Here is a 24,039-nt window from a genome sequence, read left to right on the forward strand (position 1 = left end):
TAAGAAAGCCTCTAGGAAGATGCTCAGCCAGAATAGAATGTATATTTTAAAGCAAAAATAAGGCAAATTGTCACATATAAATCCTAGGACACTCAGTACAGATTGTCAAAAATATTATAGCCATTGATATGACCTAACTACTTAATTTAATTTTGCTCTCAACAAAACAGCCTTTTTTTAAACAATAGTGTTCAATAGTTATTTATCTAGGGTATACATAAATTAGGGTTTGCATAAATTAGGGTATGCATAAATTAGAACAGGTAGTATTGTTTTCCTAAAGATTTGCAGATTTCACTGGCTGTTGTACAAACATTAGCTGAGCAATCAATGTTATAGTGTAATGAAGTCATAATCACTTGTGAAAAAATGTGAGATACCTTGCACAAGGGTCTTTGCAAGCAGAAACAGAATCATGTACTACTTGCAAGGTTATGTACTACTTGCATAAAGATGAAAATGGATTTCCCAGAAGCTACTCAGGGCTAATTATTTGTAAGATAAGATAGGAGAAGGAGGAAAGTTTTCTTAGATCTTTCCATGTCTTACATTCCTTGCTGAAAGCAATGTCCCTTTGTCCACACAAGGCAACTCAAGTACCACAGTAACGTCTAATTTTTACTTAGGTTGAGAGAGTGTGTTTGAAGGCTAAATATGCGATTCCCATTGGTGTCTTTTTTTCAAATTGCTTTACGAAGTGGCATACTCAGTCTTTAGTGAATAATAGTAAAGTTGCTACAGAATATAAAGGCAATGCATTCATTTTGTTCCTAATATTTGTCAAAGGATTTTCAGTTTTAAGATCTTTGGTTTGCCTGGCATCAGTGAAGTGTGGGCTTGCCTCTCTCCCCTTGAAACTAATGCTTAACTGGATCTTGCCCTGTACTTTTCATTTCTACTAACTGCAAAATACCTTATGTGTTAAATATAGGGTGAAGTGGATGGAATGAAAAACAAGTATCAGGTAATTGTTAAAACATGTAAAATTAGATATTTATTTTGTAATTTAAATAACAGTGATTGTTGGCATATATACATTGACATTAGTATGAATACTTAGCTGTTAAAATACTGCTAATGATTTTGCATTACAGTAGCATTTATACTTTATAAAATACAGACCCATAAAATAATTGTATGTACACAGCAGTGTGGAGCCAAAACCATAGATTTTAATAAGCACAGCAATAATTTCTTCTAAAAAAGAAGCCTGTTGCAAAGAACCAAAAAAAGAAGAGCTAACTCATGGCAAAGGTGAGCGCAGGTTCATGTTGGCTATATTTTAGTAAATCCCTAGATTTGTGGCTTAAAGCCCTTCTAGATTTACGACAGAGTAAGTCCTCAAAACCTTTAACCTTTAAAGAAATCCTTTGAGATTCATGGGTGATCTAATGTATGTATGTACCAACAATGGCTGAATTTCTCCTCTTTGACAAACCACTTACATCTCATTAACTTGTCAGGTTCCACCATCGAACCAGATTTAAATCCCCAAGTACGCTTGTAAGAATGGACTTAGCTTTTTCAAACAGACATAATTCCCTTCACTCAAAAGGTGCATGCCTTCATGTCTGTACTGCTCATGTTACTTGTGGGCTAATTCACAATGCTGCCTTCATTGAGGATCATGTGAATGTTTTGGCAGCATTGTTTTACCATTCATCATGCTTTGTCAACTTTGTGCTCCTCCATACCATATATTGAAAGAAAATTGCTGTACAGTTTCTTGCACTTGGAGGGGAAGATTCCTTTTCAAACACATAGACCACAGAACCAAAGAGCTGGAAAAGATACTAGAGAGCATCTGGTTCAATCCCCTGCTCAGTACATGATCTGCAGTGCTGGATTCAACTCAGACATTCATTACAGATGGTATCTAATATTTGCAGAAGTAAAGGAAAGCCAACCCCTTCTGAGTAAATCTGTTCTATAGTTGCATAGTTTTTACTTATAAATTTTTCAGAAATGAAATCTGTTTCCTCACAAGTTGCTTTCTGTACTTCCCTTTGGAGCAATAGAGAACAAGCCTACTCCATTTTCTTCATGATTGCTCTTAAAATATTTAAAAATATTATCTTATCTTCCCCTAATCCTGTTTTCCAGATTAAGCATTGCCAGCACTTTCAACCATTAATATAGAACTTGATTTATTTAAAACCATGGCTTTGAAAAAGCATGAAAGCAGCTGTTTCCAGCTTGATGCTTTCTGTATGTTTTGGATTATAATTCCTAATTGTCCAAACAGTATGTTCAATTGTCAGGGATGATTAAGAGAGCAAGGCTGGAAATGAAGCAGCTTGGAAAAAAATGGCTTCTGCAATATTTAATCTACAAGTGTCCAGTCTAGATTAGTGGTCTGCTGTCTGATTTAACCGAACGTCTAAGTTCTGTATATTGATAGTGCTTAGAACATATTATGCAGACTCATCAATAGCCACTTGAGTATTATTGTGAAAAAATGTTATGTTGACATACAGTCTAGTAGAAACTTAGGCATAGTAATTGTAAAATTTATGCACCATATGCTGTGGATCTAACAGTAGTGCTAGACACTGTCTTGAACAATAGACCAATAGATTCTCAAGCATTGTCATATAGTGGCATCTGTTGATGTTTCAAGGAAACTGGATATGGATCCTTTTAGTGGAGAACTGTCAAGCTGGCATCGTTAGAATATGAAAGATTGTATATATGTTGTGATATATATATAAATGGATATTACATATTAATATTGTATTTTATATATATATATATATATATATATATATATATATATATATATATATATAAAATACAATATTAATATGTAATATCCATTCAATCAATTTTAATGAACTGATATTCTTTGTGAAAAAGGTATGAGTTGTTCCTCCTTTCCATCCTTGATGATATCCAAATAGATCTACAGATCAAGTGAAAACTCTTTCTCTCTCTTAATGACTAAATATTCTTTTATAAGAGGTCAGTGAGTTTGATTCCAAAGAGGTCTTTTGGAGCACATGGAGCCCAAAACAAAATACCTGTGTACAATTCTTTAAAGGAACTCTGTTTTCCTAGGTTCATACAGCTACCCTCTAGAGCTGTCCAGTGATCACAGGAAAAGGCACAGCTGTTTTAAAGAGCTATAGACAAATATCTACACTCTCCAGAGCACCTTTTTTTAGAATCAAACCCAAAATATTGCACAACTCTACTTTATAGTCCTTAAGGATCAACCACTGTGTACTTGGGTAATTAAATTCTCTGATAGTATGGATATAGAACCGTATTATTGATATCCCATATCAGATTCAAAAGTCTATATTTTTTGAAATTTTCATAATTTCAAATTTGACTGTATTTAGCAGAGCACTGCGTGCTGAATTTGCCAGTTTTTCCTACACAGAAAAATCATTCAGATAATGGATTCTGCAGGAGACCCATGATATTTTTGGTTCCCCAAAAAGATGCTAGACTGCTTGAACACTGCGTGGTGTAGTGCAGACCATCTGCTTGAGTTTATCAAATGACTGTTGCCTTGGAAATATGACTTCTATTATTTCTTCTTGATAATACTTTAATGTAGATTAGTTGTTGCACTTTGCTCTGGCCACAAGATCTGATCAGCTGCTATATTTAGAAAATGAAATGTACCAGATTCAGCAATATCTGGGTCAAAGAAGTTTGTCCTAGGGCTGTGGTACTGAGAATCATAACATGAGATGCTTGAATGGGCATTCAGCTGAGTAGCACATTCATTACAAAACTTGTATTGTTGCGTTTGAAACACACTCCATACTATGCAAGGATATTTGCTATGTGGTTGACAAGGATATATTTGCCAGTAGTAATAGTAATGAAAATAAGTGAATAGACTTTCCAGTTTTTGTTATTGAAAGGCAGATAATTTAATTGGCAGCCAATGCTGGACAATGAGTACAAAATAAAATAAATTTGTGAGTAATTATTCCTCATAATTTGTAACTTTGATTATATGCTGCCTTTCTTTTACCCAAGAAAGATTCAGGAATATTATGTAGGTTTGAAGCAAAGAATTATCATGTTTGCTTTAAAATACAATTCCTACATTCTTCTGTTTTTTTATTCCCCAAGCAACAGCAATTTTACTATTTGTATGAAAAATAGAATTTGGAATTGTACATCCTAATATTACGAAACAGCTTCTATCTCCTGGCCCGTGAAAATCACCTCTTATTTTTAAAAGGAAGATCAGAAGAATTCCTGTGTGTATAACATTAATTAATTTTCAATATGTGTCTTTTTAAGCCACTGGTATAATTGAAAGCTTATTCTAATGCTGAAGATACAGCTTTCAAATACAAGGCAATGGAATTAAAGTATAACATGCTTCGAGCAGATTGGTGTCAGGTGTTGTGGCTTTGATGCTAAAGTCTTCAACTCCCAGCACTGAACATCTTATAACTATATTAGTTATCATATTATTTTTCCAATATTATGTCCCACGTTTTTCCCCAAGAAATTTAAGGAATGTTATATGATCCTCCTCGCCAGTATTATTCCTACCATAGTTCTGTGAACTAAGTAGCCAAAGAGAAGTACTGTCAGGACCAACATCGCTCAGTGGGTTTTATGGCTGAGTGGAGATTTGGATTTGAATTCCCTACCTAGTTCATTTCTAACAATTGTGTTAGAAGAATGGAACAAAATTATGTCAGAATAAATGGCATCTTCTTACATGCTGCTGATTTCAGCACTGCTGCCTGCAACCAGATTACCCTGCTAAGATCCCTTTGTATTTGAAAAGGCTGAACAGAGAGCTCACTGGCCATGACTATTTTCATCCTAGGGCTTCTATTCTGTTCAGATGTTATTTGCTGTATACATTCAAAATGTAAAATATATTTTAAAAAATGTGTTTTCTGTATATTTCTGATTAATGTGACCTTATTTCCTCATGTAGCAGTGAAGGATAACAGACCATAGCTCAAATCATCTTCCCATAGGAATGTTTTTTTCCATAGTTTTTGTCCTCTGCACAAATTGGCAATTGGATATCATATTGGTTACTCTATGAGGACAGAGGTTTGTTTGTCCCAATTATTTCTATACTCCTGTTCCACATGTTCATTGTTAGTATTTCTGTAGGGCATAAGCATTCTTATCTTAGACTGATTCATAGGAGATATCTGTATGTAATGTTCTGTGGCAAATAGTCTTCTTCCATATTTAGAGAAGCCAGACCAATTTTCTCAGTGACAACACCTTTATAACCATTCATATATCACGTTTGATAGCTAGAAAGTCCATTTGGATTCACTTTTTTAATCTAATTGATTTGTTTTTAAGATTCCTTATATGTTTGTTTTTTTTAAATTAGAGTACAAATAATTAAGGTCCCATGCTGACAATAGAATTATAAACAAGTTTGCCTACAAATTGTAGTTCACCATTATTTCTTTCTATTAACATCCTGTGATTGCAAAGTTTGGTTATTATTTACTTAATTACAAGGACCCATATTAACTTTAATAGAATAACATTATCGAAAAAATAGATATGGCCCTTTCTGTTAGAACCTTCCTCATAAACTGCTAATAGCTACAAAACTCAGTGCTTACCAAAACATGTACACCATTAACGGTTGTTTCAAATGTAGGGCTTTTTGGTAGTCAAATATCTGAGGAAAATGTAGTTGGAGGGTTGCATGTTTGTTTTGATAATTTCCAAAAATGTAGCCCTTCAAAAGTATGCCACAAACAATCATCAGTCATGACCTAGAATGTAGTATGATGTATTAATGTAATTTTAAAAGTGCATTTTAATCTATTAGTATGCTGCTGCATGATGCCTAACAATTGATTCCTGTCCCTCCTTATTAATATATTGTTTTTAATTGTATTTTCATGCTATTTTAGTTATCTGTATAGCAGGTTGTGCAGGAAGAAAAAGTTGTGTTTTAAATCACAGCATAGTTTACATTCAAAGCCACAGAATGGGAATATAATATTCCATATATATTTGATAATTCCTGTAATGTAGTTAATGTATTAATGTAGAGATTTATTTACTACTACTTTTGTTCAAACTTTTCAAAGACTATAGGTGTTTCAGAATCAACAAAAAACTCCTCTACTGATAACTCTAGGGATGATACTAATTATTTATTTGTATTCTGTTCTCTTGCTACACATACCAAAAGCAACATACAGCATAAGTATAAAATCATGCCATATAATCATAAAAGTAAATTGGTTGCCAATTTCTGAAAACATAACCAGGAGTATATATTTGAATCATTGCTTTACACAAAACAGAAGTAGAATGATAATGGCAGAAAAATACTTTGTGATCAAATAATTGGAGGGGGGGGTTGTTTTTTGGGGGGGGGAAGAAATAAATCATATGTATTAAATATATATAAAATCCCAAACAGATTACCTGTCTCCTTTGCTTAGTGAAAATCTTGGCCATCTAGTAGTCCATTTATACTCAGGTCACCATAAATTAAACTGATAAACATAGCAAGTAGGCCTTGCTTTTGCCATCATATTCTAAAATGTAACTCTGCCATATTCATTTGCTTTCTTCAAACAATACTTTTCTCCTACAATGCAATGGCTTTTGCAGTCCCTGCCTAAGAAAATTTGCAGAGTTCACTTTGTGAATGGGTTTGGGCATGTCGTTTCTAAGAAGATCATAATTTTTATTCTTACTCATTGAACTATTTAAATCAGATTATCCTTTTCTGTTAGATTGAGTCAGAACAGTAGTGTGAAGAGCTTTTGCATGTCTATTCATTATATTTACAGGCAGTCCCCAGGTTAAGAAGGAGGTCCATTCCTAAGTCTTTAACTCAAATTTGTATGTAAGTCAGAACTTGTCCTTATGAACAGGCTGCCTATTACTAAAAATGGTGGATGGTATTCTCCTTCCTTGAGGCGACGAATCGCTGAAGCTCCACAATGTTTTCATGAGCCACTGAAAACAGGCTGTATATTAAAAACACGCAGCTTCAACAGTTCCTGAAAACATTGTGCAACTTCAGCGGTTTGCTCAATGAAGGAAAATGCTGTCCACCACTTTTAGTAATAGACAGCCCGTTCGTAAGTACGAGTTCTCCATAAGTCAGACGTTCTTAACCCAGGGACTGCTTGTACATTGTTGCAAAAGACTAATAGGATGAATATGTATAATAGAATGTGTTTATTATATTGGAGCATGACAGTGAAATTCTTATTTATTAAGAATTTTTCATTGTATAGTAGTAAACATCAGTTCAAAACTTGATTTTTGAGAGTAAAATCAGATATTAATGAAATTTGGGCATGGCATTTATGAATGAAGAACACAAAAAATAAAAGTTGGAGATGTCTGATTTGAACAATCAGGAACTATTTATATGCAGAAGGGGAAAGAACCAATTACTTGATTTTTACTATTCTTACTGTTAAAAAATATTTTCCTTCCACAGATAGTTAACACTTGAATATAGTTTTAAGTATGTTATAATTAACTCTCCCATGAGATTGCACAAATATTTTGTGACTTTGTAGCTGGTTTAAAAATACCTTCTCTAAATCCTAAAGTTGTATCTTGCATTGTTAAATTCTAGGAGCAATTAAATTTATCTTAGCTTTTCACTAAACGTATCTTCCATAAAGGATGAAAGTGATTATGTGGTTCAGTGGTTTGCAAACTCCTTTGGGTGTATTTGGAGAGTCTTGTGTATTTTGAATCTTCTGCCTTGAAAACTTTATATGCAACAAGCAGTATCAAACATTATACAGGTAGTCCTTGAGTTACGACAGCAATTGGTACAAGGATTGCCATTGCTAAGCGATGCAGTTGTAAAGTGCGATGTCACATCACTGCATTGCTTAGTGATGGCAATCCAGGCAGTCCCTGTCATAACCCCATTAAACAGGAAGCAGAGGGAGGCCCAGGTAAGGAGTGTGGGCCTGTCACTGGGGAGTGTGCAGGCTGCACATGAGTTGGGGAATGGGATTCTCCAGAGCAGTGCAAGTGCAGGAAGGGTAGAGGGAAGGAGGGTGTGGTGCGTGCATGTGAGCGAGCAAAGGGGGAAGAAAGGCGTGGTACATGTGAGTGCAAAATGGCCAGTGGGGGAGACTTACCTGAGAGATTTGTGACTTTCCCTGCCAGCTTTCCTATTGACTTTGCTTGTAGGAAGCCAGCAGAGAAGGTCACAAATGGCGATTATGTGACCACAGGACACTGCAACTGGTCATAAGTGTGAGCTGGTTGCCAAGTGCCCAAATTTTGTTCACATGACCATGGGGGTGCTGCAGCAGCTGGAATTTCGAGGACCTGCTGTAAGTCCCTTCATTCAGCGCCATCATAACTTCAAACGGTCACTGAATGAATGGACGTTACACGAGGACTATCTGTATTTGCTGTGGTTGTCTTATAGTATTTATCTGTTAGAAGTTACTAACTTTTCAGCTATTTCTTTAAATATTTCTTCAGTATCAGATTAACTTAAGTGCTTTAACAAAGAAATGTTTACAAACATATATCGATGAAATAATAGAATAAGTACTTTGTTAAAATTAATCTGTGTGTTTAGACCAGCAGCTCAAGCTTCAGATATTTTTAATTAATTCAGACTGTAAGTATTGAATGTTCATTATTTATACATTAAACAGAGAACAAATGCCAGAAGGCATCTAAAAATAAGTAATTGTGACAAAAACCTTGTAGAGATAACATATAGGTATATCCATTTTTTATCCAGATATTACTTTCATTGGTAAGAGGAATATATGAAGTATGGGAGAAGCTCAGAGTATCAGAATTATTTTTTAAGTTTTAGGAGGAAAAAAATCATAAATCTTAAAAGAGTCTCCCCGTCCCATCCCAAAATACCAGGTGTGAGGATGCTAAGAAATTATAGGATGCTTGGAGAAGAAATAGAAGAGGCAGAAAGAAATAGATGTTTTGGAAGGAATATTTGCCTTGCTGGAATGCTGAAGAAAAGCTGTCAACACATTTTGATGTAGGTTCTACAAGAAGCTGTATTAGAGTTTAAAGGTTTAGCTATTTCTCTGTAATAATTTTAGCCCACTTTCCATCAAAAATATTGTATACCATCTAGAACCATCTAAACATTCATAGTACTGATATATGAAAAATCTCCTAAGGGACTGGTGGTAGCAGAAGAAAGATAGAATGAACCAGTAATAACAACAGATTTTAAAACAAAAAAGAAAGATAGGAATAAAGTATAGAAAAGCTGTTCATATTTGATATAAATGCGAAAGAATACTAGAGGCAAAGCAGTGACATAAGTAAGTGCACTCATATGCAAATAACATACAAGTAGTCCTCACTTAACAACCTTTCGTGTAATGACCATTCTAAGTTACAGCAGTGCTGAAAAAAGTGGCAACCGGTCCTCACACTTACAACCATCACAGCATCCCCACAGTCGTGATCGCGATTCGGGCACTTGGCAACCATCACGCATTTACGACAGTTGCAGCATCCCATGGTCACATGATCGCCATTTGCGACCTTCCCAGCCAGCTTTCGACAAGCAAAGTCAGTGGGGAAGCCACAGAAGGTTGCAAGTCATGGTCAGGTGATGTCTTGCTTAACGACTGTGGGCGATTTGCTTACTGAGCACAGCCGGAACTGCTGTTGCTAAGCAGGGCAGTCATGTGATGTTTCACTTAATGACCACTTCAATTAGTGACAGAGTTGTCAGTCCCAATTAGGGTCATTAAGCAAGGATTACCGTATTGGAAAAAGTATGGGAAGAAAGGGTTTGCAAGGGTGATGAGATCATCTGTGTTTAAATTATGTTAAGATAATTGTCTTAGCAAAATACTGAGTGCGTATGGAAAGGCACCAAATGTGAAATAATTAGAGGTAGCAGAGAAGCTAGCAAAGATTTATTCAGTGATAGAAGCAACAAGAAATTTTAGAATTGTTAGTAAATTGTAACGCTTGGATGCATTGCCACTTCTTCATGGACTCCATGCAATCCTGCACACAAGAGCAATTCTGTGGATCTTTTCCATCTCTAGCATATTTTGATCTGCTTCTACAGCTAGAAAGTTTTTGTTCTAGATACAGAGTCCAGGGCATCCAATTACTATTGTCCCGTGTATTTTTGTACTATTTTATGTGGCTCATTGATCATATGAGACCAAAGTATTCTGAGCTAGAAACTAAAATTCCAGGGTTTTGGTATTCTAGGATTATATTGGGCTGTCAAATGCCTTGTATACTGATTTATAGAACTGGCCATTATCAGGGTACAGTTTTTATTTTGTGTTTGGAATATAAAGGTGCCCTTGAAGAGCAAAAGGATGTGTTGTGTTGTGTTGTGTTGTGTTGTGCTGTGCTGTGCTGTACAGACAGACAGACAGACAGACAGACAGACATAAATAAATAAATAAATAAATAAATAAATAAATAATCATGGTAATGAGAATGGGTGGGGAACAGAACTGACTGTGGAGATTAATTTGATAAATATAACTCTATAAAGACAGAGTAGAGATAAGGGAGAAATCCATCTTAAAAAAAATTCCAGTGAGTTTAGCAGAGTAATACTCTGCATAATTTTCAGTGTCTTTAATTTATGAAGACTGAAGAATTTTCCAGCTTTTGAAGCAGCACTAGTTTTGACCTTTCAGTTACTGTGAGCTCAGCAAAAGATTGCTGATTAATTTTGCCACTAAACTGTGGTAGCTGGAGTGTTCATTCCTTTTTTTAATAAACAGATCCATTTTAATACTGCTGCTGACTTAGATATAATAAAATATTCTTTGCATTTAGCTTCCAGTGTATTAATAATAGCATCTGTATTAGCAGCTTGCAACTAAATGATTTTGGAACACTCAGCTAGTTTCATTAAATCAAATACATAGCATCATCTGCTGTGTCTTGTCTCATTCCTGACACTTTTCAATCCCACAGGGCAAACCTGCTTATTTACAAGTCTCAGCAAATGTGTATATGCAACATGTTTTGCAGGACCTATTCACAAGAATAGCATTTATTTCCTACCCATCTTTATTCTTAATATTACAAATAAATGTGACAAATAATATTGCTGAATGAAGATATTTAGAGTTGGTATTGTTTTCTCCCCATTAGTCAAAGTGTATTCCAGTAATTTAATTTTCAAGTTTTGGGCATACCAGAGTTTGGCTGAAAAGAAGGTGAACTTCTGTATCCAGTTATAAAAGTTTGGAATATTTACAAAGTATTACTTTACATTATTGCACCTTTCTGTACAGCTATTTGGAAAAATCATGTGGGATGAGGATGCATTCATTACCTGAGACTCTATGAAGAAATGATTCTTAGTAAACAACAGTTACCCCAAATCTTGAGTGATTGGTAGGGAAGTATTAAAAATTCAATTTCAGTGTGTGACAAAACATAATAGTTGATAAGCTTCTATCTTGCTTGAGAATCTTGCCCAATATATGGCAGCCTTTGAGAAATATTGCTTATAACCAATTGAATTTTTACTGTTCAAATATGTAGAAGATTTAAGCCATTAAGAAGATATTTTCTGACTTTTTATAAAATGTGGTTTGATCCTTCTAGTGAGGAGGAGAAAGTACTCTGTAACCTTACATAAGGCTAATGAACATTTTCAAAATTGAATATTATTCAGGATGGGTGCATGCCAACTCAAATGTACTTATTCTCCATAAGAAGCTTTCATAAACAATATGGTGTATAGTCGACATTGTACATTACCTTGCAACAGCTGTTTGTTTCTTTCAAAAGCCTATATGAAATACTGGAAATTGAACTTGTCACTTCTTAAAATCAGTAGTATGTCTAAACAGAATGAAAAATTGATTGACCATGTTAAGATTCAGACACACTCCAGTATTAGCATGATTAATGAATATTTGACCACTTAATCTTTTAATGATAAGTACAAAATATGTCTGAGGGTAATGGGCATTTTTCTGATGAATATATAATGTATGTATTACTGTAATTTACCTATCTCCTGATCATTTATTTTTTTACAAGCCCAGAAGCCATGCTTATTCTAGTTAAATTGAGTACCATTTAAAAGGTCACTTTTGTTCATTTGTTTTACTTTTCTTCATATAAGGAAATCAAAAGAGACAAAAATCGGGATGATTTTGTGATAACGTACAGCATAAGAGGATTTTTAGGCACATCCTTCAAATATATAGAACAACAAGCAGTGGAATAGTTTATAAAATTGCACTGCATTTTAAAAGGAATTTTAAAGTAATTACAAACATTTTAAAACAATAGTATTTTTTTCTGTTGAACATCTGCTTTAAAAAAACGTTCTCATAGCTTTTCTTTGAAGAAACAGCTTTTTTGTTTTGCAGTTCTAAAAGCTAACCACTGTCTTTGGCTTCACTGTTTCTAAAAGTCTTTGTTTGTAACTTGGGTTTCAAATTCATTACTGCAGTCAAGTAGTTCAGAGCCTGGTGCAGGCGATAAACCCTTTGCAAATGAAGAGAGAATCCATTTTCCGTATACCTCAGGCCACACAAAATTGATTGCAGTAATAAAATGACAGCACCTTGTAATATACTGACGGCTTTTTAATTTGAAAACTAGCTTGTCTGATTCAAAGCTTGTTTAAAGCTAATTTATGGCTTGTGTAATTTTCAGCTGAATCCTGAGTAAAGGATGATATATGAAAACTGATAGAGTTAACATAATATATTCAAATGTATTGTTATAGAAAGATATTTTCTTTATTTTCTCAAGTAGCAATTTTTTTCAATGTGTGTTTAATGTTTAAATTAAACATTAGCATGTGTATGGAATACTGGAGCCACCATTCTTGAAGTGAATTATAGTAAATATAAAGAATTATTAAGCTACAGAGGAGAAGAAATGGATTTGTTGAATCTTCATGCATGAAAATTTGGGGGAAAGGGGAGGAAGAAAAGGGGAGAGGCAAAATTGACCCAAACCTTTCCTGTTCTGTCTATATCTGTCAAATTCACACCCCAAATCTGCCACTGCTTTGGAGCCCATTTTTATAAATGTGCTGCTGCTTCTTCCACTGAAGTATTATTAAAAAGGTTTTGTGAAGTCTGAATGTGGCCCTCAGAATTGGAAACTCCTTTCCTTCCCCTTCCCCTTCTTTCTTGTAACAATAAGATCTGAGCCATTTCCCAATTTTTCACTTTTAATGGTTGAAGATATTTAGAAATTAAAGATTTAATTGCTTATATCACATTATTTAAAATAATTAAGCATATATTCAGAAAGCCCAATCAAAGCCTACATTCAAGAAGGTGAGCTAACAACAGCATTTCTATCCATTCCCAGAAACTAATTTCAACGAGACCAACATACAGGTTTTGTGCTGATTTGTAATTTTTAGGTACCTTCTCAATTGCCGCAGCAGTGTTACAAGATATGATCATTTGCCAGTTGCCTCAACAAAATAGGAGTAATTCCTTTCCAGGAATTCTTGCTGTGGCCCCAATTGGAAAAGAAAAGCTGTAGGGGGCATATCCCTTAGAAAGAAAACATATTCTTTAAGTTTGATTGAAAAGACTTTAAGCTGAATTTCATGTAGATTTATTCCACAGCTGAGATTTTGTTTCATTAGCTCAGAACAGAATTATTATCCCAATGTGTGATTGGAAGAGATATGCTATGAGGAATAGGAAAATCTTACATTTTTCAATGATTTACATGTCCTTAAATATATGCTGACAGAGGATGTTAGCAAGAAGCATGGACATCAGTTACTGGAAATCCGCAAGCAACTGAAAAGATAACCATATGTGTAGGAATGTGGTAGAGCAATTGTGTGAGATTCATTATGACTGCAAATTAGTTGACCAACTATTAAGTTAAAGTTTACCTCCTGCGTAAGGAATTTTTTAAAAGAAAGGTCAATAATACATATTTTAATTTATTTGTAATTAATTATTCTGTGTAGAAGCAAAGTGATGTATTAGAAGCACATATTTTGCATTCTTTGCAGGGGCGTCTAATATAGCTTGATAATGATCATTGCAACAAGCAAGAGTAGCTTAGGCAGAGATTAATATATTTGTTCAGATTTTTATATAGCTTAATAAGTTCATTTATAAAGCCCATGGAGGAAGCAGAGTTGTTTTGAATTCTTATCATAAGTACAATGGAAGTTGAAACACAGAGGTTAATTAGTTACAAAATAAAATGCAAAATATGCTGAGCTATTCCTTGTTATTATTTCAGTACTCTACTACACCTACCTCTAATTTTATTTTCCTGAAACATAACCTAAGCCTGAATAGTTTTAGATATAGATTACCATGTTAAAGAAATTTTACATTGAAACCAACATTAAGTTATTTTTATCAGACTCCTTCCAAAAGTAGATGAAGTCAGATACCTGAAGTTAGAGTATGCATAAAATGGAAAAATGTTTTGATCTTGGAACAGTGCTCCTTACCCAGAAGGTACTTTTTGAATGTTCCAAATAGACTGCCTTCCAAAGGAACAAAAACTTGAGTAGTGAGTAGTCTTCATAGCAAAACCTGAAGCTTTTCTTCAAGTGTTATAGTCATAGGAAACATTGGGAAATTAGGTATGAGCCATTACTCCCTTCTTTTTGCTTCACCATCACACAAGTAGATGGTGTGGCAGTCCATGTTGACTGCTACCTCTCCACCAACTTGCAGAAAGATTGACACAAATACAGTTTTGCCCTCTTCTTACCCTGAGCCACTAGAAGAGCAAAACCTCTCCCAGCACCTCCCAGCTTCATTATGCTACATCAATGTTGCAAGTCCCATCCACAAAGGAATGTCATTAGATGGGACCCAGGAGGAGAGCTTTTTTTACCATGGCACCTGCCCTTTGGAAAATCATTCCCCCAAGGTCAGATTGGCCCCAACCTTTCTGGCCTTCCTGAAGGGCCTGAAGACATGGCTTTGCCATCTGGCCTGGGGATCTGGGAATATGGGTGTGGAGCCTGTAAAGTAGCTGTATTGTTATGGAAATTGAGTGTGCTCACCTTCAAATTAGGTTTTTGGGGGTTTTTTTAATGATTTTTAATGTTTTCTATTGTTTTTAATGGTTTTTTAATTATTATGTTTTTGGTTATTTTGTTGCATTGTTTTTTGTGGGTTTTTTTTTTTAACTTTGTATGCTGCTCATAATCACTTATGTGAGATGGGTGGCTACATACATTTACCAAATAAATAAATAAAATGTCTTCAGTCATTGCATAGAATATAGGGTGGCTGTTCTCACTGTTAAAGTTGTTTAATTGCATGAGCAGTGATCATTAGCATTACGTAGCATTACTGTACAAATATGCTGGTATTGCACATTGTGAATAAAGCAACTCTTTAATACAAATTATACTTTTAGGAATGCTATTCTAGTCTTTTTTTTTCCTTTCTCAGATAGCCACCATTTCTGATAGCATAAAGTCACTCTGTTTGTCTTATTTGACCACAGGCAGCTCATGTTCACACCTATCTGCATAGTCTATCTGCATAGTCCGATCTGCATAGTCTATCTGCATAGTCCGATGCTTTGAAAATCAAATGTTATAGAAATGTTTGTTATTACAGAGTTTTATTTTTCTTTTCTATATCTATATAGATCAGAGTTGTGATGATAAGTCTGCTTGACAACACAGTTTGCAAGTAATAGTGCTTTACATAACCAAACTCCCACCTTCTGAAGAATAAGAATAGTCAGTAAAAAAATAATTGTTTATAGATTGGGGATTACCTCATGAAGGCTACTAAAATGAATTAAGGCCAATTCCTTACTAGTTACTTACAGCTTCTTCTAGTTTCACCCACCTTCTATAGTCCTCTTTACTGTTTTATCAACACAACAGTCTTTGGATGATTTGGGAAGATGCTGTAAGTCATTAGTATGAACTGTAGGGAAAAGCAACCCCATTAAGTAGAGAAATTGTACATCAAAGGAGGAAGAACAGAGTTAAAGTACATTAGTCATACTCAGCATCTGTACTAACTGGGAACATTTTGTGCCTTGGATCAAACCAGGAGCATGTTCTCCCTGGTGCTATTGATTTGATCCATCATTACTGTATCATGGCACATGCCTCATTTTGAGGCCAATAAAAGGGAATGTTTTATTATGAACTAGAAATTGAATGATTTCTTAGTATCAGTATGAAGTGCATACCTTCTTTCCCAACTTCTTTTCCTATACTTGTGATACACCTTGCTAATAACACAATTAATCACTAGATGGGGTTCAGACAAAGTTTTACTTGTATTACTTATTGATCTAGCAATTCATGGATTTCATCTTTTTCATAGGATTGTTTTATGTTTTTGTTTTCACACCGTCACATATGTTTAGCTCATATTGAAGGCTCTGGGCAAGAGACAGACTTACTGCTTTTTTCTTGGAGGTCTTCCCTTAAGAAGTTTTGGAAATGACATATTCCCATGATACATGTTCCACAGCAGCTTATGGTGATGGTCATAGTATCATTCTATGCTGTAACTGACTTGAACATGTTTTTCACCCAGTAATTTTTCCACTGTGAAAATCTGATAATTTGTTACAGACAGGAGTCAAGCTGCCTGGACATTTGGTTCCTTGCCACATGCTGCGCCACTGTGTATGACTATTGCCTAGAATACTGGCAGCAGTTTTAAGATGTCTTCTATCAGTATTTTCTTCCCTATATCTCTATCCATACTAAGGGAACAAATATTTTTGTGTCTTATATATAAGCACCATTGCAGCCAAGAAGCCAACTTTTTTGACTGACGGAGGGTGCAAAATGTCATTTGAGCACTCCAGTTTTTTTAATAATTGAACAGGGCTTCACTCAGAATAAAAAAATAAATATGACTACTCTAAATATGATTTAAGGTAGATCCAATCAACTATTTTCTGTAAGGATGGTTGCAATTTATTGAAGATTTTTTGGAGTCTCACATTGCAAGATATCAGCATATCATTTTTGCCTGTCTGTCTGTCTGTCTTAGTAGATATTCTATAACCTGTTCTGAATTATTCTGAATTTTTCAATGTATTCAATTTCTTGCTTTCCAAGTTTTATGAAAATTGTATTGACAATTACTATTCTTTTCTTTCCTTTAACACAAGTTTTTAAAAGAAAACAGAATATGATCCCATGTACGTGGTTTTACACCATGCTCTTTTGGAAGGGTAGCAAAATTATGAATTTTATAGCTGCATTGCTCTCTGAAGGCAACATATGTTGCTTTTTGCACACCTGTAAAACATTGTTTATGGTAATACTGCATCTGCTATTGTTTGATGCTGCTTTGTATATACTGCATTATTTGAATGATAATTATAATAATTGCAAGTAGGAATAATTATGATTGCAATGCTATTGGAAGACCTGGAGCACCAGGTTTGGAACAGATCATCCTACAGAATATCTGTGTGGTCAGTAAAAGTTAACATTGACTTGATGGCAGATAATCACTTTCACTAAGCAAGTGTGTCAATGTTAGTGTGATGCTTTCTTGGTCAATTTTAACAAAATGAGTGCCAATCTTTATTATTCTGCGGCAGAACTATAAAAATAAACACTTGACCTTATAAACTGCATAGTAATAAAGGATTATTGGGTGAACTGTACTTAATGTAACTTGAAGACTAAATTGATAATTAAGAAAATAAATCACTTTTAGCCTATTTTCTCTTTTAAGAAACAATTTTTCAAAGCACAGTTGTTCCTTGTGTACATTATCCCAGTCAATCTAGAAATTTTTCTTTGAAGGGTGAAGTATAAAAAATAGTTTGTACAATTAAACATAGTTACCTTTAAGTAATATTTTATCTAATTCTTTTCTCTGTCATTATTGCACAGTGTTATGAGAGTAACTAACTTGCCATCTATTGGGAGACAGACTTTGCCAAGTATGGTACTTCCAGGAAATTCATAATTTGTGTCACTGACAGCATACATGTTTGAAGGATGGAAGAAGACAAAGAGGATTCACTATCCCTTTCTTGTACTCAACAATAGAGAAGATTAGTCAAGGAAATGGAAGTACCAGGAACATTAAGGAGAAATGCCGATGTAGTTAAGAATTCCTGATTGTGATAGATACTAAAGCTGAATGTAGTCAGAGCTGTATATAGTCTTAAAAGAAAGCATACCTGACAAATGCAGAGCAATAATAAGTAGGATTCCATAGTGGAAGAAACAAATGGAAAAAGGAGCCCAAGACTGATGGAATTTCCAAAAAAAAAAAGAGAGAGAGAGAGAAGGATACTAAAAGCACAATTGCAAATAATTTCAATTGGGGGGGGGGGAAGGAGAACAAAAGCCAATGCACTGCACAAAAAGCATTGTGAAAATCTGAAAATTAAAGGGAAAAAAACCATGTAAGAGGTGGGGGAAAAGTGTGTGTCACCAAAAAAGAGTACTGATAGGTAGCACTATATCCAAAAAGTTAAAGCTCAGAATGAACTGAAATTGGAGAAGGATGATAAGAACAACATAGGTTTCTTTAGATATACAGGTCCCTGAGTTAAGAATGCCTGGTTTACGGACAACCCATAGTTAAGAATGCAGCCTATTGTAGCAAAATTCAAGTCAAATACACAATGATTCGAGTTAAATACACAATGGTTCAGGTTAATTACACAATACTATTTATACAGCATTATACAATAATACTGTTCCGGTTTACAAACAAATTCGAGTTAAGGACGGACCTTGGAACGGAACTCATTCTTAAACTGGGGACTACCTGTATTCAAAATAAAAAGAAGAGAAAGGAATCAATATACCAAGGCACAGTGAAGACAACAAAACACTAAAAGGTTAAAAAGAAAAGCTACCAACTTCTTTTTTTCCCCCCAATTTTCTCTGAAAAGTTGGTATGATTCCACTAGGTAATTCTGAAGACCAGACTGAAGGCAGAGGGTTGCAGTTTGAGATTCATAGAAACATACTAAGGGATTGGAAATTATTTATTTGGAATAGTTTTGGAGAGTGGGTGAAGTTCCATATAGGAAGTGGCAGAGGTCAAATGTCTCTATCCTCAAAATGGAGATCAAAAATATATCATAAACAGATTACTTTTTAAGCACCTTGAAAACTGTTTAGTGTACACTAGAAATCAACATAAATTTATCAAGAACAAGTCTTGTCAATATCTTACTTTTATCATTGGATAATCCTTAGTAGATTATGGGAATGTTATAGTATCTCTTGCCTTCAGCAAACCATTTCCCATCTAGTAAGATCAGGCAGAGTTGGTTAAACAATGTCATCTATAGGACCCCAGAAAGTGTACCTTCTCTGCTATGATGACTGCTCTCTGGAATGTTATTCCTCCAAACTACCACCCGTCCTTAAAAACATGATCTTTCTCCCAGGCCTGCAGTAGGGTGCTTGTACAGCCTAAGTCAGCCATGTTTTCTGTTATAGAGGATTGGGGGTGGGGGGAGGTTGGTTGGTTGGTTGGTTGGTTGGTTGGTTATTTTAGTGTAAACTGCCCAGAGTCATTCTAAAGTTAGGTGACCTCTAAATCTCATAAATAAATAAATGTCCAGACTGCTCTGTGATATTCTAGTGAATGAGTGAATTAGATATGGGCTGGATAGCATGATAATTAAATAGACATATTATAATCATATTCAAAGAGTGCTAATTAATTGTTCCTCATCAAATTGGAATGAGGTATTAAGTGAAGTGCCACAAAGTTCAAACTTGGTGTCTGTATTTTCCCACAATTGTATTAATGACCTGGATGAAAAGAGAGAGAGAATGCTTATCAGATTCGTAGATAGGACAAAATTAGATGGGTTGGTACCCTAGAAGACAGAAATAAAACTAAAATCAAGCTTGATAGTTTAAATAATTGAGCTGAAAATAACCAAAAATAAATTTAACAAAGACAAATCTTTCATTAACAAAACATAAATCAAATGGAGATTTATAAAGTGGGGAATACCTGGCTTGTAATAGTACTTATGACTGTAAATGTAATAAGAATCAGCAGTATGATAGAGCTGAAAAATGGCAAAAACAATTTTAGACTGCATCAATAGAATTGTTCCCAAATCACAAGAAATAATAGTTATAATTTATTCTGTATTGGTCAGAGGCCCAACTGAGCCGGGAGTTGGACTCTGTGGCATAAACGGTTTTAATGTCAATAAAAACAATTAAATATAACAATAAACCATAGAAGCATTGATCATAAAATAAGATAATGAATACAGTAAGAATACAGTTTTTAACACAATGTTCATTTAAATAGGCAGTCTTGTCTGGAGCTGTTGTTATACCACCTGGATGAACAAACATGCCTTCAGTTGTTAGGCTATTAATTCTTTTTTCAGGAAGGTTAATCATGTACCTCTTCTTTCAGAAAATAAATTTCCCTTCTGTTCCATTCATAATGTGTTAATTTTTTTAAAAAAATGATGAAAGGCAAATCAAATTTGTTTTATAACAACCATTTAACAGCATAATTTATAAGAACACAATATTGTCTTGCAAGTTAATTTATTATTATATATGTTAAAACTGAGGTAGCTGAATGAGGAGGTTGTTCGTTTAAATATAAATTGCTTCAATCTGGATTTTCACAAATCCAAAGCATTTGTCTTTATTTAACCTTTTCACAGTCCTTGCTTTTCTTTAAAGTACACTCAGACCCCTATCTTGTTTCTCGAGAAGGTATTTAATACACAACTTAGTGTCATTTGCATTATACCAGAAGATTAACTTTACAAGCTGTGCTATTAATCTGAGGAGCTCTACATATTGACCTATGAAACAGCTAATTGTTAGCTTAATTAAGTCAATTAATTGTCAGAGTCTGATGAATTTATTATTAAAAGGAAATTAAAGGCAAACAGAAATCGGCATTTGTTGGTCAGAAATAATATTTTATGGAATTTTATAGTGCACTCTGTTTAAATGATGCAAGCATCTCTTGTAAAGCAACTAAAAGTAGGTAATTAAGAATTAATAAAGGCTAAAAATGAATTATTTGTTCTGATTGATAATTTTTCAAAATTAGAAAAAAAGTGTCTAGTTTAAGCTACATGTGCAACTTGGTGCAATTGCTCATCTTATATTTTGTAATGAGAATTTCAGATAAAGATGCAGCCAATTTTGTTTGGTTTAGCATTTCATAAACATCCCAGTAAGCTTTCCCTTCTTACACCAATCCTGCATGTACCTTCTCCAGAGCAACATCCCTCTGCCTATTAGATGGTCTATAGAAGATCAGTTCTCATCCCACCAAAAAACTTGTTTAGCATCATACTTTTGTAAGAATGTCTTTGACCCTCTGTCAGCCCTCCAAGATAGACCAGACTAGAAAACCAGTGCTACTTTTATATAAAGCAGTGTTGTCCAAACATGGCCACTTTAAGATGAGTGGACTTCAACTCCCAGAATTCCCCAGCCAGCCATGCTGGCTGGGGAATTCTGGGAGTTGAAGTCCACTCATCTTAAAGTGGCCAAGTTTGGACAACACTGATGATATAAAGCCATAATAACCAAACCTTGCAATCTAAATGGGCATTCTCCTCCATCCCTTTATCTTTGTGCAAACTGGGGAGGGGCTTGTCTGAGATGTTTATTCACATTATTTTCTCAGGCCTCTTTCATCTGACTGTTGCCTTGGTAGCGACTCTTCCTCCTCTCCTTCACGGTCATTCCCTCTTTCCTCTACATCCTCACAAAAATCCTCCTGGGATGAGAGAGACCATTCTGGGAAGCTAGTTCATCTCCTGATAAATAGGTGTTTTGTGATTGGTCATGCCCACCACTCATATGATCTTAAATTCTATATACTCTCAGCCCAAAAATAAGAGTACTCCTGGAATAAATTTTGATAAAATTAAATATAGAGGATGAGAAAGTGAAGAGGTAAGCCCCCCCCCCCCGTTTTCTGGTAACATTACAATTCAGGGCTATCCAATAAAATTGTAGGCAGAAAAAGGCAATACTCCACACAGCATACAATTAATGTATGAAACCCTCAGAAGAATAATGATAGCCAGATAGCTTTTAACATTCATGAAGGATAAGCTTGTCCATCATGGCTATATGGTATGCCTCTTTTGGAGAATAGTGTCAGGGAATAGCATGCCCTGCTTGTGGTTTTTGTTGAAACGTATTTAGTTACTTTCGGTAAAGAATGCTGGGGGGAAAGTGGATGGTCCCTTGTAGCAGAGTTCTTTTTGTATTTGTTTAAAGATTAGTTATTTTGATATACTCCTGGACTACATTGGTGACCTGGCTCTAGTAGTGCCATTGGTTTAATAATATGCGAGCCAGGAATTCTGGCTTGTTCATCTCCAAGTAAGCCAGATTCAAAACCAGCAAAATAGGGCCTCTGATTTCGTTTATTATACAAGGAATGTGCCAGAAATTTGGCAGACACAAGTAGCTTGGAGCAGAATGATCATGGTTCCTATGTTCATTTCGCACTTGCCACTTCTTCCATTCAGGTGTAAATAGGGAAAGTACCAGGAAGGAGACATCCATTTTAACTTAGTGAACTCATAGGCAGTATCTTATGTGCATTATCAAGCTTTAATTTCATTTTACTGGAATATTACTTTGTATTATAAAATTATTGCCAGTTTGTTGCTTAATAACCTTTATATTCTTTAATTAAAAACTGGCAAATGCTTCATGCCCTTTATTATTCAGAAAGTGGCAGAGGTAAGAATTATTCACTATCCTGTAATGAATCATTTTTATCAAAGTCTTAAGTCATATATATATATATAGATATATAGATATAGATATATATAGTCAGTCACACACACATACGCACATACACACATATATATATAATTTATGTTTTCCCATTTTTCTGAAGTAGAAGATACAGACAGAATAGGTTTAAAGTGTCAGTTATAATTCATTGCTTGCAAAGAACTGCTTTATTCTGATACTGCATGGAAAAAGGAAAAAACTATCTAAATCATTTTGGTGGCAAGCTTATAACCAAGATAGCATCAGCATTTTCCTCCTTGGAAAATATATCTGCCATAAATTAAATGAAATCTTCAGTATTAAAATACCTGTGACAAGTTTAACCCAACCATTGCTGTGTAAGTGTTTTAGCAGCAAAGTATTTCTGTGTAGTTTTAAAAGAAAGGATAAATGAAAGTTAAAATAGATTTATCTTGGGATTTCCTTGTGCACGGATACAATAATGCACCAAATATAGCTAGAACCTGAATTTAAAGAATGAACCACAATAGATGAAGCACAGATTCTTTTTCTTAACTATGCTGTGCACATAGCTTCTTTCTTACTGCACATGAACTTTGTTAGACCTTGGTTTATCTTTTATACATTGTTGGATTTTTAAATGCAATACATCAGTGTTATATTCTAGCCCAAACGGTGCTATTGGTCATAGAAACTCTGTCTCCTAATCCAATATTATAAAGACTGACTCTAGCAGTTCAGAGGTGAAGGTGTTCCATGGAGTTTTGCACGTTTTCAGAAATACTGGCCTCCTCACCTTTCAATTCAGGCAATATTTGAGATGGTGGTGTCTATGAAATTAAGCTCTGTAATTGATCTCTATATTGTTTTACTGTATTTATTACCTTAATTAATCTTAACTAAAATTAAAATAATTTTTAAAAGGTACTTCCATATTTTACTAATTTATAGATGTTATTAATAGATACACAAGAAGGTACAATGGTACAGATTAAAAGTACATTAATAGCAGTGATGTTAACACATGGTCATTGTGAGCTGCTCTGATCATTAATGTGATAATAATGAAGAACTCTGGACATTTAAAGTAAATGTTTTTTCACTTCCATCTTCTGTTTTCATTTTATGATTTGTTTAATAAAAGAATTTATTAAACCTGCCAATACCTTTGCCCCTTTTGGACTCTGCCTAGCAACAGCGTTCTTGCTCTTATTGAAATATTCCACTATATTAACATTCTTGGGCTGTTTATAATTTATGTTTGTGTAAGAAAATAGCACTATTGTAATTAAGTTCTAAAACTTATTTTAGCTGTAAAAATTTATTTTAGCTGTAAAAAAAAGACTATTGAGAAATTTGAATGGAAACCGCCCTCCTCCTGAAATTGAAAAATGCCA

General features: G+C 34.5%; 1 protein-coding gene across 7 annotated transcripts in view; it reads left to right on the forward strand.

The window, feature by feature from the left end:
• Nucleotides 1–24,039, forward strand: part of PHF14 (PHD finger protein 14) — a 156,650-nt gene that overhangs the window by 95,980 nt on the left and 36,631 nt on the right. For 4 of the 7 annotated variants that reach the window (XR_015797834.1, XM_088150653.1, XM_088150648.1 and 1 more), the window contains exon 18: nt 932–964. The exons of 2 other annotated variants lie outside the window; for them this stretch is intronic. Coding sequence is in view for 4 of the 5 variants with exons in the window: in XM_088150653.1 (XP_088006779.1) it covers nt 932–964 (33 nt within the window). In the remaining variant the exon portion in view is untranslated. Of the gene's footprint in view, nt 1–931; nt 965–17,791; nt 17,825–24,039 lie in introns of those variants that run through there. One more of the 7 variants, XM_088150651.1, reaches the window with a different exon arrangement.

Source organism: Python bivittatus, unplaced genomic scaffold, assembly GCF_059951505.1.
Source record: "Python bivittatus isolate LINGU-HERP-01145 unplaced genomic scaffold, Pbiv_v1 ctg000610_np1212, whole genome shotgun sequence".
NCBI classification, from domain to species: Eukaryota; Metazoa; Chordata; class Lepidosauria; order Squamata; family Pythonidae; genus Python; species Python bivittatus.